This window comes from Macaca fascicularis, chromosome 19 (assembly GCF_037993035.2).
Source record: "Macaca fascicularis isolate 582-1 chromosome 19, T2T-MFA8v1.1".
Lineage (NCBI taxonomy): Eukaryota > Metazoa > Chordata > Mammalia > Primates > Cercopithecidae > Macaca > Macaca fascicularis.
In genome coordinates, this window is record NC_088393.1 from 40371803 (window position 1) to 40388735 (window position 16933).

A 16933-nucleotide genomic window follows, 5' to 3' on the forward strand; every position below is an offset into this window, starting at 1 on the left:
GCTGGGATTATAGGCGTGAGCCACTGTGCCTGGCCAAGAGCGTACTTTTTAATGACTGCAAATTCCAATAAACAAAATAGCTGGGCCCAGTGGTATGTGCGTCTTCTAAGGCTTTTTATGTGTAACGCATGACGGCTTCCAGAAAGGCTGTGTTAGTTTGTGCTTCTGCCAGCAGCATGTGAGAGTTCATGTTTCCTACCCTCCCCCAAACTATCACAGTTTAACATTATTACTTGTTACTTATTTCTTGCCCTGAGTCTCCCCAGCCAGACTGTAAGTGACTTTTTGAGGGCAACAGTCATTTCTTTTGGGTTCTTCATGACGTGGGGCAGTATTGGTTATTCATTGAGCACACTACTGCCAAGTAGGGCCAGTGCTGGTAGAAAGTGATTCCTGGCTGGGTGCAGTGACTCACACCCATAATCCTAGCACTTTGGGATGCTGAGGTGAGAGGATCTTTGAGCCCAGGTGTTTGAGATCAGCCTGGGCAACATGGTGAAACCCTGCCTCTACCAAATATACAAAAATCAGCCGGGCGTGGTGGAGTGCACCTGTAGTCCCAGCTATGACTCAGGAGAGTGAGGTGGGAGGATGGCTTTAGTCCAGAAGGTTGAGGCTACAGTGAGCTATGATCATGCCACCATACTTCAGCCTGGGTGACAGGACGAGACCCTGTTTCTAAAACAATTCCCAGTGATCTGCCTCTGACCGTAATGCTGTAGCACATTTTATAAATGTACCCATGTACCTCTGAAGAGTATCAGTGAGTTTTTTTTTTTTTTTTTTTGAGTTGGAGTTTTGCTCTTGTTGCCCAGGCTGAAGTGTAAATGTGCGATCTTGGCTCACTGCAACCTCCGCCTCCTGGGTTCAAGCAATTCTCCTGCCTCAGCCTCCTGAGTAGCTGGATTACAGGCTTGCGCCACCGTGCCTGGCTGTTTTTTTTTTTGTAGAAACGGGGTTTCTCTATGTTGGTCAAGCTGGTCTCGAACTTCCGACCTCGTGATCCACCTGTCTCAGCCTCTCAAAGTGCTGGGATTACAGGCATGAGCCACTGCAACCAGCCTTTTTTTTTTTTTTTTGGTAATTTTTTGTGGAGGTGGAATCTCACTATGTTACCCAGGCTGGTCTTGACTCCTAGGCTAAAGTGATCCTCCCTCAGCCTCCCAGAGTGCCGGGATTACAGGTGTGATCCACCGTGCCCGGCCTGGTCGGGGTTTTCTATTTGTAGTCACTCATGACTATTGCATTTGAAATCTCTTTTCTAGATCCTGGAGTCAAAATCTATGGCTGTGCATTACCCCCTGGAAGCTCGGAAGGATCTGAGGTATTGCACGGGCTCACTGACCTTCAGTTTGGTACAATAGCACCTGTTTCTGTATGATTGTGAAATTTTAGGGTTGGAGACAATTTTAGAAATCAGATCCCACCACCGTACAGTGAAATACTCATGCCCTAAAGCTATCCTCATTGTATCAACATACGTATTCAGCAATGTGCCTGCACCACAGACACACAGGTCTGTTCAGCTTCATAAAATGAAGTTGATGTTAGCATCCTTTGTGCCGGAAAGTGATTTAGTCATTTGTAACAGCACCAATGAAAGTTTGCTAATTGTTGTGTGTGGCATTAATCTCTGCATTTTCAATTAGTATTTTGTGGGTTTACTTTGCATCATGCAATGACTCACCTTCATTCCACTTTAAACTGAAATAGGGTGAAGATGATGACTACTTGCCTGATAATGTGACCTTTGCACCCAAAGATGTCACACCTGTGGATTTCACACCTAAAGATAATGTGCACGGTCTGGCCTACAAGGGCCTGGATCCCCACCAGGCACTGTTTGGAACTTCGGGAGAACATTTTAATCTTTTCGGTGGTGGCTCTGAGAGAGCTGGCGATCTTGGAGAAATTGGACTGAATAAAGGAAGAAAATTGGGAATTTCAGGCCAGGTAAAATTATTTTCTATTTTATAAAGGGGGAGTCATTGATAAATGAGTCTACTTTCTTTTTTCTTTTTAGAAGTTCTTTATTTTCTTTTTTTTCCCCTAATCCTCAAGTGGAATCAGGTCAAAGGTTCTTTCTTAAAATGTATTTTTAAAATGGTAACTTTGCCATTTACCCTCTTTTTTTTTTTTTTTTTTTTTTTTGAGACGGGGTTTCGCTCTGTTGCCCAGGCTGAAGTGCAGTGGTGCAACCTCAGCTTGCTGCAACCTCTGTCTCCCGGGTTCAAGTGATTCTCCTGCCTCAGTCTCCCTAAGTAGCTGGGATTATAGGCATGCACCACCATGCCCAACTAATTTTTGTATTTTTAGTAGAGATGGGGTTTCACCATGTTGGCCAGGCTGGTCTCGAACTCCTGACTTCAGGTGATCCACCTGCCTCAGCCTCCCAAAGTGCTGGGATTACAGGCATGAGCCACTGCGCCTGGCCACCTTTTCTTTTTATAAACATTTTTTTTTTCAGTCTTTTAAACAAAAATGCTACTTGTTAGAGGCCCCTTCCCGCAGAGACTAGGAGTTCTTCCAGCGGGCAGTAGAGTAGCAGCGGTCCTTAGACCCTGGCCACCAGCGTTGGCCCAGGCTGCATTGATCAGTTGAGGAACATTTCTGCCTTTCTCCTCTTGGAAGCCACATTTCCACCCCTGCACTGCTGCTTAGCTTTGTTCTCCACTCCTCGTCCTGTGCTGGGACCTGGAGCCATGGCTGTTGTGGGGACTGGAGGGCAGCATTAGCACTGGGGACATGGGATTTCATCTCTGGTCATTGTTTTCCAAAAATCTTGTGTGTGTGTTGATCTGGGACCCCCGTTCGCTTCTCTCTTGGTGATCTTGAAGTGCTACCGTGGTTTCCAGTCACATCCTTAAAGTAGCTTTATCCCTGAAGATCCCAGACATACCCTAACCCCTGTACTCAATTTGAAACTTTGTTTTTTAAAGGCTTTTGGTGTGGGTGCCCTGGAAGAGGAAGATGATGATATATATGCCACAGAAACTCTATCCAAGTATGACACTGTTCTGAAGGACGAGGAGCCTGGAGATGGACTCTATGGCTGGACAGCACCCAGGCAGTATAAAAACCAGAAAGGTAATTCGACAGACGCAAACCTAATGGCAGGATCAAGTGTCAGGGTATCAGGAAGGAGGTGCTGCAAGAGTGGTACAGGAGCACCAGCCTCTGTTGTTGATCAAAGACATGGTAAGAAACAAAACAAAGAAGCAAGGCCCAGCGTGGGAAGTGAAACAAATGCAGGATTCAGACCTGGCCAAGGCCAAAGCCAGCTGTCAAGGTGGGGCCCAGGTGGGAAGGAGGGAGAGGTCTGTAATCAGGGAAAGAGGAATGCCTGGACCAGTGACCAAGTGGCTGGTCAGAGCTGGCAGCGGGTCAAAGGGAAGCACCCAGAGTTAGAGGAACTGGGCAGGCGGCCAAAGGAGGCCAACACATGCGGCAGGTTAGAAGGTCAGGCCAGGGGACCAGGAGGCAGGTACACCAACAGCCTGCAGCAAGATGGAGCTGGGCGCCCAGTCCATCTTCTCCCTTGAGTCTCTGGCTCTGAGGAGGCTTTTTTTGGGATAAGAGGCCGACATTTTTCAACACAGCTTTAACTTCACGCTGTGTTGAAATTTCAAGGGGTATCAGATCCTGTGGTCGAAGTCACATTTCAGTTGTTTCCAGAAAAGGTGCAGGGCCAGACAGGGTAGAGTCAGTATTAGCAGCATGTGATTTGGAGTCAGTCAGACCTGGGTTTGGATGCCAGCTCTCCACTGCCCAGCTTTGTGACCTTAGGCAAGGCTCATAACCTCTCTGGGCATCGGAGTCCACATTTGTAAAGTGAGGATAAAATCCACTCCAGAGGTGGTTGTGAGGATTAAGTGGCATAACTTAGTGTCTGGCATAGCACCTGCCCAAAGACTGAAGAAGTGGCACCTACTGTTCTTTGGTTATCATACAGTCATGTGTCACTTGACTGGGATGGTGTGACAGGGAACCCAGGGTTTTACACAGGACACTGGAAGGGCATGTGTACCCAGTGTTAGGAGACTTAACCTCTGGGCGGTCAGTGGGTTGCTAGTACTTATTTCCTTTTTTTTTCCTTCTAATTTTTTTCTTTTTTTTTCCCCTGAGTCATTTAGCTTCGGAGCCTTCTTCTTTTTGCCTCCCTATAGTTTCTGATTTCTCTTCCCAAACTATGAATTATTTTTATATAACTTAAATGAAGATATATTAGTATATCATAATATACTACCTAATTTAAATACTATATTATAATCAATATACCATTATATATTATATATGATTTATATTTTATATAATTAATATATCAATACTGTCAGTATATTATGTAACATATAATATATTATTACATAATGTATAGATATGTTAATTATTATTTATTAAAAAATGGTGGGAGAATGAAATTGATAATATCCTGTATCTCTGTTAATATAAATGACATTCAATATTATACAACATATTAATAACATTAATTTATTAATCCTCTAATAATCATATATAATGACATATACTTAAGTCTGCCTGCTGAGCCACATCTTTCACTTTTCCCTCACGCACCAGCTTTGCCCCCAGCTGATTGGTTCCCATTCTGTCCACCGAGTTCCAAGCCTGTCCTTGTCTCCTTGTCCCTCTCTGCTGTGACCTCTCTCCCCCAGCGTCCTCTCTTCCACCCTGCAGGGCCACAACATCTGTAGTTTTGACTGTATGGTTTTCTTTTTCTTTTTTTTTTTTTTTTTTGAGATGGAGTGTTGATCAGCCGCCCAAGCTGGAGTGCGGTGGCTGGATCTCAGCTCACTGCAAGCTCCGCCTCCCGGGTTCACGCCATTCTCCTGCCTCAGTCTCCCGAGTAGCTGGGACTACAGGTGCCCGCCACTACGCCCAGCTAGGTTTTTTTTTGTATTTTTAGTGTAGACAGGGTTTCACCGTGTTAGCCAGGATGGTCTCGATTTCCTGACCTCATGATCTGCCCGTCTTGGCCTTCCAAAGTGCTGGGATTACAAACGTGAGCCACTGTGCCCAGCCCACTGTATGGTTTTCTATTCAGTGAATCTATCTTTATTTTACCCAGTCTCCACGGCTGATTTTTTACATTTAAATTTTTTTTTTTTTTTTTTTTTTGAGACAGAGTCTCACTCTGTCATCCAGGCTGGAGTGCAGTGGCATGATCTCGGCTCACTGCAACCTCTGCCCCCTGGGTTCAAGTGATTCTCCTGCCTCAGCCTCCTAAGTAGCTGGGATTACAGGTGTGCACCACCACACACAGCTAATTTTTTTTCTTTTTTTTTTTTGAGAAGGAGTTTTGCTCTTGTTGCCCAGGCTGGAGTGCAATGGCCTGATCTCGGCTCACCACAACCTCCGCCTCCTGGGTTCAAGTGATTCTCCTGCCTCAGCCTCCCAAGTAGCTGGGATTACAGGTACCTGCCACCACACCCAGCTAATTTTTGTATTTTTAGTAGAGATGGAGTTTCATCATGTTGGCCAGGCTGGTCTTGAACTCCCGACCTCGGGTGATCTGCCCGCCTTGGCCTCCCAGAGTGTCGACGCCCAGATAATTTTTTGTAGTTTTAATAGACACGGGGATTTCACCATGTTGGTCAGGCTGGTCTTGAACTCCTGACCTCAAGTGATCTGCCTGCCTCAGCCTCCCAAAGTGCTGGAATTACAGGCGTGAGCCAGCACAGCTGGCCATGGTTGATTTTTAAATTCTCATTTTTTTTCCCCCATGATCAATAGGGCTATAATGAATATTTTTCTGGTTCTGTCTTTATGCACATTTATTTATTCAGAATTCTTCAGAATGAACTCATAAACATGAAATTTCTGGGTTTTGAGAGAATGCAAATTCCAAGAATGTGAAATTGAATCCCACATTACCTGAAGGAATTTTAGTAAGTTCTAGAAGCTTAAAAAAAAGCCCAACATGCTGGGTGCGTTGTCTCACGCCTGTAATCCCAGCACTTTGGGAGGCCGAGGAGGGCAGATCACAATGTCCGGAGATCCAGACCATCCTGGCCAACATGGTGAAACCTCGTCTCTACTGAAAATACAAAAATTAGCTGGGTGTGGTGGCGGGCGCCTGTAATCCTAGCTACTCGGGAGGCTGAGGCACAAGAATCACTTGAACCCAGTAGGCAGAGGTTGCAGTGAGCTGAGATCGTGCCACCGCACTCCAGCCTGGGTTTCAGAGCGAGACTCCATCTCAAAAAAAAAAAAAAGGAAAAAAGCCCAACATGAGTCAAAGCACAAAGGATGGTTTTGTGGGGAGGGGAGAGATGCGGTGGTGCTGAGTGATCAGTGGCTAAAAGCCTTAGCTCATCTGCACTGCGCTCTGCTCCTGCTTTAGGCCTCAGCTCCTAGCCCATGAAAGAGCTCGTGATTGTCATGTAGAAGGGGCTTTTGAGTGCAGAGAATACAGTTCATTTATACGGACTTTTGGCATAACCAGTACATGCAGGAAAACTTTGAGAATGAAATCAAAGGGATTTTGTTGATGGGGTTGTCCCTATGACCAGGAGACGATCCACCAGGTCATTCAGTGTCCTATGTCTGTGATCTTTATGTCTTGTTAAAGATTAGAGGCTGACCTGGTGGCATGGCCTTTTGTCCCTATTTGGATTGTTGCTAGGGAGATGGCCAGGTAGTCACCCTGCAGTTCTTCACCTAGTTCTACACATGACACACTCACAGGTGTGATTTGTGTTTTTCTCCATACTGGTCCTCTTGGTGGTTTTTCTTGATCTTTTACTCCATGGGGTAGATCCTTTGGTGCCCCTAAGGTACTTTTTCTAAAAGTCACATCAATGTACTTGTCTTGGAGGACCGCAGCCTTGTTACCTGGGTAGCCCAATTTGTAGAGGGCGGTGTGGGCTGGGTCCCAGTCACTGAGTCAACAGAGGCGTGGGGCTTTGCTTGCCACTCGTTCTTCCCTTTACTGCTGCTGCTGAGTGATAGCAGGTATGACACATGCTATTTACGTTCTTAGAGGTAACATAAAACGCTGACGTGTTCTGTCTTATTCTGATCGTCTCTACTTCTGGAATTAATCTATGACATCATTTTGTAGAATCAGAGAAAGACCTTCGATACATTGGCAAAATTTTGGATGGATTTTCCTTGGCTTCTAAACCTTTATCTTCTAAGAAAGTAAGAACAACTTTTTTTCTTTTTTTTTTTCTTAGTGGTTTAGTTCTTAAAATATTTGCTGCTATGTGATCTGAGTTCTATTAACAACGGGAAAGATAAGTAAATTTTGATTTCAAAAAACAACAGCCTGGTTACTAGTGATTGTCTAGAAAAACATTCTACATTAGAAATATCAGGGCCGCCAGGCGCGGTGGCTCACATCTGTAATCCCAGCGGTTTGGGAGGCCGAGGTGGGCGGATCACGAGGTCAGGAGATCGAGACCATCCTGGCTAACACGGTGAAACCCCGTCTTTACTAAAAATACAAAAAATTAGCCAGGTGTGGTGGCGGGCACCTGTAGTCCCAGCTACTCCGGAGGCTGAGGCAGGAGAATGGCGTGAACCTGGGAGGCGGAGCTTGCAGTGAGCCGAGATCGCGCTACTGCACTCCAGCCTGGGCGACCGAGTGAGACTCTGTCTCAAAAAAAAAAAAAAAAAAAAAAAAAGGAGCATTAAAAAAAACAGAAATATCAGGGCCAGGCGCAGTGGCTCATGCCTGTAATCCCAGCACCCGGGGAGGCCGAGGTGAGTGGATCACCTGAGGTTGGGAGTCCAAGACCAACCTGACCAACATGGAGAAAGCCCGTCTCTACTACAAATACAAAATTAGCCGGGCTTGGTGGTGCATGCCTGTAATCCCAGCTACTGGGGAGGCGGAGGCAGAATCACTTGAACCTGGGAGGTGGATGTTGCGGTGAGCCGAGATCGCACCATTGCACTCCAGCCTGGACAACGAACAAAACTCTGTCTCAGAAAAAAAAAAAAAATCAGTTGGCCAGGTGTGATGTCTCACTCCTGTAATCCCAGCACTTTGGGAGGCCGAGGTTGGTGGATCACCTGAGGTTAGGAGTTTGAGACCACCCTGGCCAATGTGGCAAGACTCCATCTCTACTAAAAATACAAAAATCAACCGGGCGTGGTGGTGGGCTCCTGTAATCCCAGTTACTCAGGAAGCTGAGGCAGAGAGAATCGCTTGAACCTGGGTGGCAGAGGTTGCAGTGAGCCAAGATCGCGCCATTGCACTCCAGCCTGGGCGACAGAGTGAGACCCTGTCTCAAAAAAAAAAAAAAGAAATACTTTGAATCCCATGGAGGATATAGAGAAGTTGTGGACACACTCCTCCTTTCTGCCATGCTCCTCTGGGTTTTTGTGTGGTGGTAACATGAGAGTGCTTTCTGGCTGATTTGGGGGTGTGTCTCCAGAAGGTGACAAGGCTAAGATGATAAAAAAAAACAGGATTTCTTGACAATGATAACACCACTGTTTCATGGACTTTCATTGTGCCAAGGGCTCGAGCCAGGCTCTGCACCTTAACAACCACCTGGGGAGCCTGGGGAACTCCAGTTATAGCACACTGTCTGGGGTGGGGCACAGGCATCAATATAGTTACAACTCCTTAGGCGAGTCCAGCGTGCACCTGGGCCTGAGAGCCAGAGGAGAGAGGGGCTGGGAGAGAGGGGTCACTGCTTTCAGCTACAGGGTTACCTCATCATGGACTTGAGCTTTCACATAGCTTAAAAATCTAGAGAACATTTCAATGTGAATTTGGGGGGAAAATAGTAAAGAAAAGTCTAGATAATAGCTTAAATAACAAATACATGTGGGTTTGTTAGACTAAGAGCAACGGAGACCATTTAATGCAGTTATTTAACAATATCTAGTACTTTCCTTTACCTTGTCTGCTGTGCCATCATTCATGCCTGTCAGTATTAAAAATCCCCAAATTTCCCAAATAGATTTTCATTTCACTTTTGTCAACTAAATTTAAATTCCTGTCTCCACTGCCCTCCTAGGTCCTGGACCAGGTCCTCTTGGCTCTACTCACATTATTCATAGTAATATCTTGGATGAAAAAAATAGGCCAGGCATGGTAGCTCACGCCTGTAATCCCAGCACATTGGGAGGCTGAGGTGGGTGGATCATTTGAGGTCAGGAGTTCGAGACCAGCCTGGCCAACATGGCGAAACCCCGTCTCTACTAAAAATACAAAAATTAGCCAGGCGTGGTGATGCGTGCCTGTAGTTCCTGCCACCCGGGAGGCTGAGGCAGGAGAATTGCATATGCAGTAGGTGGAGGTTGCAGTGAGCTGTGATTGTACCACTGCACTCCAGCCTGGGCGACAGAGCAAGACTCTGTCTCAAAAAAAAAAGAAAAGAAAAAAGAAGGCCTGAAGCTTCAATTTGCAACTGAAACGTAACTAGAAAAAAGAATTCTGAATTTAAAAATAACTACAGTTATTATTATTATTTATTATTTTTGAGATGGAGTCTCTGTCACCAGGCTGGAGTGCAGTGGTGTGATCTCGGCTCACTGCAACCTCTGCTTCCCAGGCTCAAGCAATTCTCCTGCCTCAGCCTTCCGAGTAGCTGGGATTACAGGCATCCACCACCACGCCTGGCTAATTTTTGTATTTTTAGTAGAGACGGGGTTTCACCATGTTGGCCAGGCTGGCCTTGAACTCCTGATCTCAGGTGATCCACCCGCGTTGGTCTTCCAACATTCTGGGATTACAGGTGTGATCCACTGTGCTCCGCCCCGACTATTATTTTTTAAATATATATTTTTTAGTTTTATAGAGATGGGGTCTCATTCTGTTGCCCAGGCTTCTCAGGAACTCTTGGGCTCAAGCAATCCTCCCATCTTGGCCTCCCAAAGTGCTGGGATTATAGGTGTGAGCCACTGCGCCCCACCATTATTTTTCTTTCATGCTTTGAATGGTACTTTTCTAAATTTTCCGATGTACAGTGGGCCAGTAAGCCCTGACATTTATGATCTATTGTCATCTTTATTGTTCTTATCCTATGAAACAGGCACATTAGCTTCTTTCTGTAGAAATGGGTAGGAGGATATTCGCAATGCCTGACCACTGGAACACGGTGGCTCTGGTGACCCTCCGGTCCAGAGGGGATGCTGGCTGGACCTCTGGCCAGCCTGTTCTTGGGCTACCTGTCTGCTGAGTGTTAACCCAGGAAGGGGCGGGGTTAACAAGGCTCAGAGGTAACAGGTTTTCCTGATTAAATCAAACATGATCTTGCAGCCTGTATTTCCTGGGTTTTGTCTTGTTTTGTTAAGATCTATCCACCTCCAGAGTTGCCAAGAGACTATCGACCAGTGCATTATTTCAGACCCATGGTGGCCACCACCTCCGAGAACTCACACTTACTGCAGGTGTTATCAGAGTCAGCTGGAAAGGCAACACCTGACCCAGGGACGCACAGTAAGCACCAACTGAATGCCTCCAAACGGGCAGAGTTGCTTGGAGAGACGCCTATTCAAGGTATGTGCCATGGAAAAGACTGAAATCATTACATTTCACATAACTTGAGTTATCAAAATAAAAATGGAAAGTTGTTTTCCCACTGAAGTTTTTTATGTGAATTTGTATTCCCAAACTGTGGAAATAACACTATTTATTGTAAATGGCATACGTAATAGTGTGCATAGCTTTTACTTCTTTTTTTAAGTTTTTTTTTTTTTTTTTTTTTTTTTTTTTGAGACGGAGTCTCGCTCTGTCGCCCAGGCTGGAGTGCAGTGGCCTGATCTCAGCTCACTGCAAGCTCCGCCTCCCGGGTTCACGCCATTCTCCTGCCTCAGCCTCCCGAGTAGCTGGGACTACAGGCGCCCGCCACCTCGCCCGGCTAGTTTTTTGTAGTTTTAGTAGAGACGGGGTTTCACTGTGTTCACCAGGATGGTCTCGATCTCCTGACCTCGTGATCCACCCGTCTCGGCCTCCCAAAGTGCTGGGATTACAGGCTTGAGCCACCGCGCCCGGCCAAGTTTTATTATTAAACTTACTTATTTTGAGATAATGTCTGGGTTTGTCACCCAGGCTGAAGGCAGCGATAACTCTCTATAACCTGGAACTCCTGGGTTCAAGCGATCGTCCCACCTCAGACTCCCATGTTGCTGGGACTATAGGCATGCGCCACCACCACACCTGGCACATTAAAAAAAAAATTTTTTTTTAATGGAGATGAGGGTCTCACCATGTTGCCCAGGCTGGTCTGGAACTTCTGGCTTCCCAGAGTGCTGGGATTACAGGTGTGAGCCTCTGCACCGAGCCAAGGCTTGTTTTTCCACCTTCAGTTTGGTTGATGTCATTCAAATCACTTTTATTGTAAGCTCAGCTGTTTTCGGACTTGTGATAATTATCAGGGAATGTGGTTAAGGTGCCTTCGCCTTCTCTGCACAGCCTGGGAGAGTACGTTTTCTTCCTCTTGGGGATCGCGTTGTGTACCTCTTCTCCGGAAACTCTGAAAGGGATGAATGCGTCTGAAACTCTGGAAAGACTTTCCAGCAAGCCCTCACTAATGGCACTCCAATCCCCTGCAGGGTGCAGCAGAAAAGACCCACCATGAGAGGTGGACTTGGACTCTCAGGGGCTCGAGCCTCACTGCCATGGGGAATCCAACAGGTGTCTCCTATAATTGGCAGACAGAACCCTTGGTTCCCCAGCCTCCCATCACACACTGCGCTTCCTCCTCTAAGTCTTCTCATCTCAGGAACTGGTGCCACCGTGATCCACTGCTCGGACCGGAATGTTGGAGGCCTAATTCTTAGCTCCTCTCTTTCTGGTCTTTCCCCGCCCTCCCTGGCCCTCCCCGGCCCTCAGTGAGTCCTCTCAGCTCTACCCACAATGTGTCGGGGTTCTGTCCACTACTCATCTGCATTTCCGTGACCTCCGGGTCTGAGCCCCGCCCCTCCACTTGGACCGCTGCAGCAGCCTCCTTGATAGTCTCCTTGTTTCTGTCCATTCCCCCTGCAGTCTCTTCTCCTTACCAGCAGCTCGATGAGGCCAACTATACCAGCCAGCACCTCCCCCACCTACAGAAACCTCCAGGCTCCCCACGAGGCCCTGTGCGGCCCCCCCGCCCGCCTTTCAGGCTGCATCATCCACCACCTTCCCTTACCCTCCCGCAGTGTAGCTTCCTCCTCCTTTCCTCCTGTGAACACGCCGTCACCCATGACACTGCCTAAGGGCCTTTGTGTTTGCTGTTCCTCCCTCTCTGTTCTTCCGTCATATTTTTGTGAATCTGGCTTTTTTTTTTTTTTTTTTTTTTTTTTTTTAGCTTAGGACTTATCTCAAATGTTGTCTTCTTCCAGCCTTCCCTGACCACCATATAAGCTGGTTATCTGCCTGCCCCCTCTGCCAGCCCGCTCACGCAAGCCCCCGCTCAGTCACGTCGCCCTATTTTTTTCATAGCCCTCCTCTGTTGAGGGCCGGCGTGTGGCACCTTGGCTTCTTTCCTGTCTCCACTGCCCTCCGAGCTCCTGGGCCAGGTCCTGGCGTGGAGTTGGCACCCATGAGTGTTTGTGCCATTAGTGAGGGCTTGCTAGGGAGCTGCGCTCGGAATCAGGGCTAGTGGTGGCGGACTGCAGGTCTGGAGCCGGGGATGTCAGGTTCCGCATCCTGGGACCACTCATGTGCCCTGTAAGTGTGAATGTGTTAACTTCCATTTTTGCTGACTATAAAACAGGAATCTTCGCCTTGCTCAGTGGCTCATGCCTGTAGTCCCAGAACTTTGGGAGGCCAAGGTGGGATGATCTCTTGAGCCCAGGAGTTGAGACCAGCTTGAGAAACATGGTGAAATCCTGTCTCTACAAAAAATATAAAAAGTAGCCGGGCATGGTGGTGTGTGCCTGTGGTCCCAGCTACTCAGGTGGCTGAGGTGGGAGGATCACTTGAGCCCGAGAGGTGGAGGTTGCAGTGAGCCATGATCACACCACTGTACTCCAGTCCAGGTGACAGAGCGAGACCATGTCTCCAAAAAAACATAGGATTCAGCCAGGTGTGGTGGCTCACACCTGTAATCCCAGCACTTTGGGAGGCCGAGGCGGGTGGATCACCTGAGGTCAGGAGTTCGAGACCAGCCTGGCCAACATGATGAAACCCTGTCTCTACTAAAAATACAAAAAATTTGCCGGGCATTGTGGCACGTGCCTGTAGTCCTGGCTACTCGGGGGGCTGAGACGGGAGAATCGCTTGAACCCGGGAGGTTGCAGTCAGTGAGCTGAGATTGTGCCACTGCACTCCAGGCTGGGCAGTAGAGCCAGACTCCGTCAAAAAAAAAAAAAAAAAAACAAAACAAAGAATCTCATTTTTCACTGTCTAGTCCACAAAGATATATGAACATAAATGAAACACTAAACATAAAATACTCATCCCCAATTATGTAAATTTGTGATACTGAAATGTATGTACAGAGAAATGAAAATGTGGTTGTTTTATGACTCTTTTCATCTCTTCTAATTACTGTTTTTATTTAGGTTCAGCTACTTCAGTGTTAGAATTTCTGTCCCAAAAAGATAAAGAGAGAATCAAAGAAATGAAGCAGGCAACTGACCTGAAAGCAGCTCAGCTCAAGGCCAGGAGTCTGGCCCAGAACGCCCAGAGCAGCAGAGCCCAGCCCTCCCCTGCAGCAGCTGCTGGGCACTGCTCTTGGCACATGGCATTAGGTGGTGGGACGGCCACCCTGAAAGCCAGCAACTTCAAGCCTTTCGCCAAAGATCCGGAAAAGCAAAAGCGATACGAAGAGTTCTTAGTACACATGAAACAGGGTCAGAAAGGTGGGTGCTGGGCCTGGGTCTCCCACATCTCGGCCAGGGCGGGGCCACGTTCTCACTGTTCTCATCCTAGACTCATATTTACAGTTGAGGTATCCCGTTCTGTCAGTGTTTTTGCTTTATCCTGCTGCAAATAGTGCAAAGGCTCTTGACCTCAGAAAGCAAGAACAGTTAGCTTATGTTCCTCCATATCTCAGGCCAAAGCTAGCTGTTTAAGTAGAGAATACAACTGGCAGTGGCTGGTGCTTACAGGCCGTTTGGTGTTTGCAAGTGCTTGACTGCTACAAGCATTGCATTTCACATTTCATATCAACATCATCTTCCACCTTATCCAAAGATCCTAACCATCCACTCCTGACTCATAGTCTTAAATTCGACTTAAAACAATAGTTAGCTATTGAACCATTACAGAGGAGAAACAATCACTTTGTGATCTTTGAAGTAAATATGGCAAGAATGAGGAAAGGGGTTGCTGTTGTATGCAGTAGTCCTCGTGAGAGGTTATCAGTAAATTACAAGGTTAGTTTTTAAAAACAGATCTTTGTGGAATGTAAAGTCTATTTACTGTGCCTTAACTTTGTACTAAGAACCTACATCACTAATGTTTATTTGCTTTAAAAAAAAAAAAAAGGTGGGCCGGGCACGGTGGCTCACGCCTGTAATCCTAGCACTTTGGGAGGCTGAGACGGGCAAATCACGAGGTCATGAGATCGAGACCATCCTGACTAACACGGTGAAACCCCATCTCTACTAAAAATACAAAAAACTTGCCGGGCGTGGTGGCAGGTGCCTGTAGTCCCAGCTACTCGGGAGGCTGAGGCAGGAGAATGGTGTGAACCCGGGAGGTGGAGCTTGTAGTGAGCAGAGATCGTGCCACTGCACTCCAGCCTGGGCGATAGAGCAAGACTCCGTCTCAGAAAAAAAAAAAAAAAAAGGTTAGTGAAAAAGTGTTTTTCTGCCAAAACGTCAGGATGTGGTTGGGGTCAACTTATCACTGTCTGGGAGTGGTGACAGGTTCCTTACTGCTAAAGATTTATCCAAGCATTAGTCTCCCACATGGTTTTCTCTGTTATGTTTGGTAGACAGAATTCAATAAAAGCATCATTTTGGCTGGGGATGGTGGCTCATGCCTGTAATCCCAGTACTTTGGGAGGCTGAGATGAGGATCAGTTGAGCCTAGGAGTCCAAGACCAGTCTGGGCAACATAGTGAGATCCTGCCTATACCAAAAAAAAAAATATATATATATATTAAATATATAATATTTAATAATATATATAATTATATTTATATTTAATAATATATAAATAATATATATAATATATAATATATATTATAATATATAATAAATATATATATATTTTTAAATATAAAAATAATAATACTTTTTTTTTTTGAATGGAGTCTTGCTTGTTGCCCAGGCTGGAGTGCAGTGGCAGGATCTTGGCTCACTGCAATCTCAGCTCACTGCAACCTCCACCTCCCAGGTTCAAGCGATTATCCTGCTTCAGCCTCCTGAGCAGCTGGGATTATAGGCGTGCACCACCATGCCCAACTAAGTTTTATAGTTTTAGTAGAGATGGGGTTTCACCATGTTGGCCAGGCTGGTCTCGAGTTCCTGACCTTAAGTGACCCACCTGTCTTGGCCTCCCAAAGTGCTGGGATTACAGGTATGAACCACTGCGCCTGGCCTAATTTTTTTTTGAAAAAGCACAATTTAGAAGGAAAGAACAGTATTACCTGCCAAATACCTCACCATTCCCATAGTCATAAAAACAAGGATAAGGACTTAGGAAATATACAGTGGTGCCCAGCAGATGTTCTCTTGTAAGCCCCATGTTTTTCTGAGAAGTGAAGACGCTTCCTGTTCTCTGCCCCGCAGATGCTCTGGAACGCTGCCTGGACCCCAGCATGACAGAGTGGGAGCGAGGCCGGGAGCGGGATGAGTTTGCCCGGGCGGCCCTGCTGTACGCGTCTTCCCATACGACCTTGTCCTCCAGGTTCACTCATGCCAAGGAGGAGGATGACTCAGATCAGGTTGAAGTCCCTCGAGACCAAGAGGTCTGTTGTCATCATGTCCCTTACCTGGTGAACTTTAATATTAAAGCACTGCCTAGCCAAAAGTGTTTTTTCTTTTTTTTTTTGAGATGAAATCTCTCTCTGTCGCCCAGGCTGGAGTGCAGTGGTGCGATCTCAGCTCACTGCAGCCTCTGCCTCCTGGCTTCAAGCAATTCTCCTGCCTCAGCTTCCCAAGTAGCTGGGATTACAGGTGCTCACCACCACACCCATCTAATTTTTGTATTTTTAGTAGAGATGGGGTTTCGCCTTGTTGGCCTGGCTGGTCTTGAACTCCTGACCTCAGGTGATCCGCCTACCTCAGCCTCCCAAAGTGCTGGGATTACAGAGATGAGCCACCATACCCAGCTGAGCCAAATATTTTTAATCCCTCGGTGAAAAGATCAAAACATACATGGTATAGGAGAATAAGAAACCATTTTATGCCTAGTTTCCAATGTACTGGAGCAAAAATGTTATAGCACAAACTTTTTTCGCATTTCTAGAAGATTGCTTGAAAATTTTACATGGGAGAGCAGTCAGGTCAATGGTGCAACCACTTGATGAAACAAAATGCATGTCTTTTCCCAGAATGATGTTGGGGACAAGCAGTCGGCCGTGAAGATGAAGATGTTTGGGAAGCTCACCCGAGACACGTTTGAGTGGCACCCTGACAAGCTGCTATGTAAGAGATTTAATGTCCCCGACCCTTATCCAGAGTAAGTTGGATAAACCTTTACATCAGTACAAAATGTATTCTTGAGATTAAAGCTAATTTTCCCCTTACATACTCATATAAATTCTTGTTTTTTCTACATGAACTTATTTGTATATCCCTGGATATTACAAATCTACACATTTTACAGATTTGCTTTGATAAATTACTTCTATAATTTGTTACTAAAACGAAATCCGGATAGCAAACTTTATTCTATATTGAAGCTATGAAACTCAGATATGTCAAGTTACAGAAGCATTATGCTTCTCTCATTTGCCACCTTCTTAATGCTGCTCATGTGGTTTACATTTATAATGTTACTTATGTTTTTAAATTATCATTATAAAACTTAAACACTTTCTTATTTGATTAATAACACTTCAAGAGGTGGGGTGTGGTG

At 46.2% G+C, this 16933-nt stretch overlaps 1 protein-coding gene across 3 annotated transcripts in view; it reads left to right on the top strand.

Moving 5' to 3' along the window:
* Window positions 1–16933, top strand: part of GPATCH1 (G-patch domain containing 1) — a 48448-nt gene that overhangs the window by 15263 nt on the left and 16252 nt on the right. For 2 of the 3 annotated variants that reach the window (XM_045379083.2, XM_065536369.1), the window contains exons 6-13: window positions 1266–1324; window positions 1714–1953; window positions 2940–3087; window positions 7079–7158; window positions 10270–10474; window positions 13465–13764; window positions 15643–15821; window positions 16407–16534. In XM_045379083.2, coding sequence (XP_045235018.2) covers window positions 1266–1324; window positions 1714–1953; window positions 2940–3087; window positions 7079–7158; window positions 10270–10474; window positions 13465–13764; window positions 15643–15821; window positions 16407–16534 — 1339 coding nt within the window. The remainder of the gene's footprint in view (window positions 1–1265; window positions 1325–1713; window positions 1954–2939; window positions 3088–7078; window positions 7159–10269; window positions 10475–13464; window positions 13765–15642; window positions 15822–16406; window positions 16535–16933) is intronic. The other variant, XR_012427419.1, reaches the window with a different exon arrangement.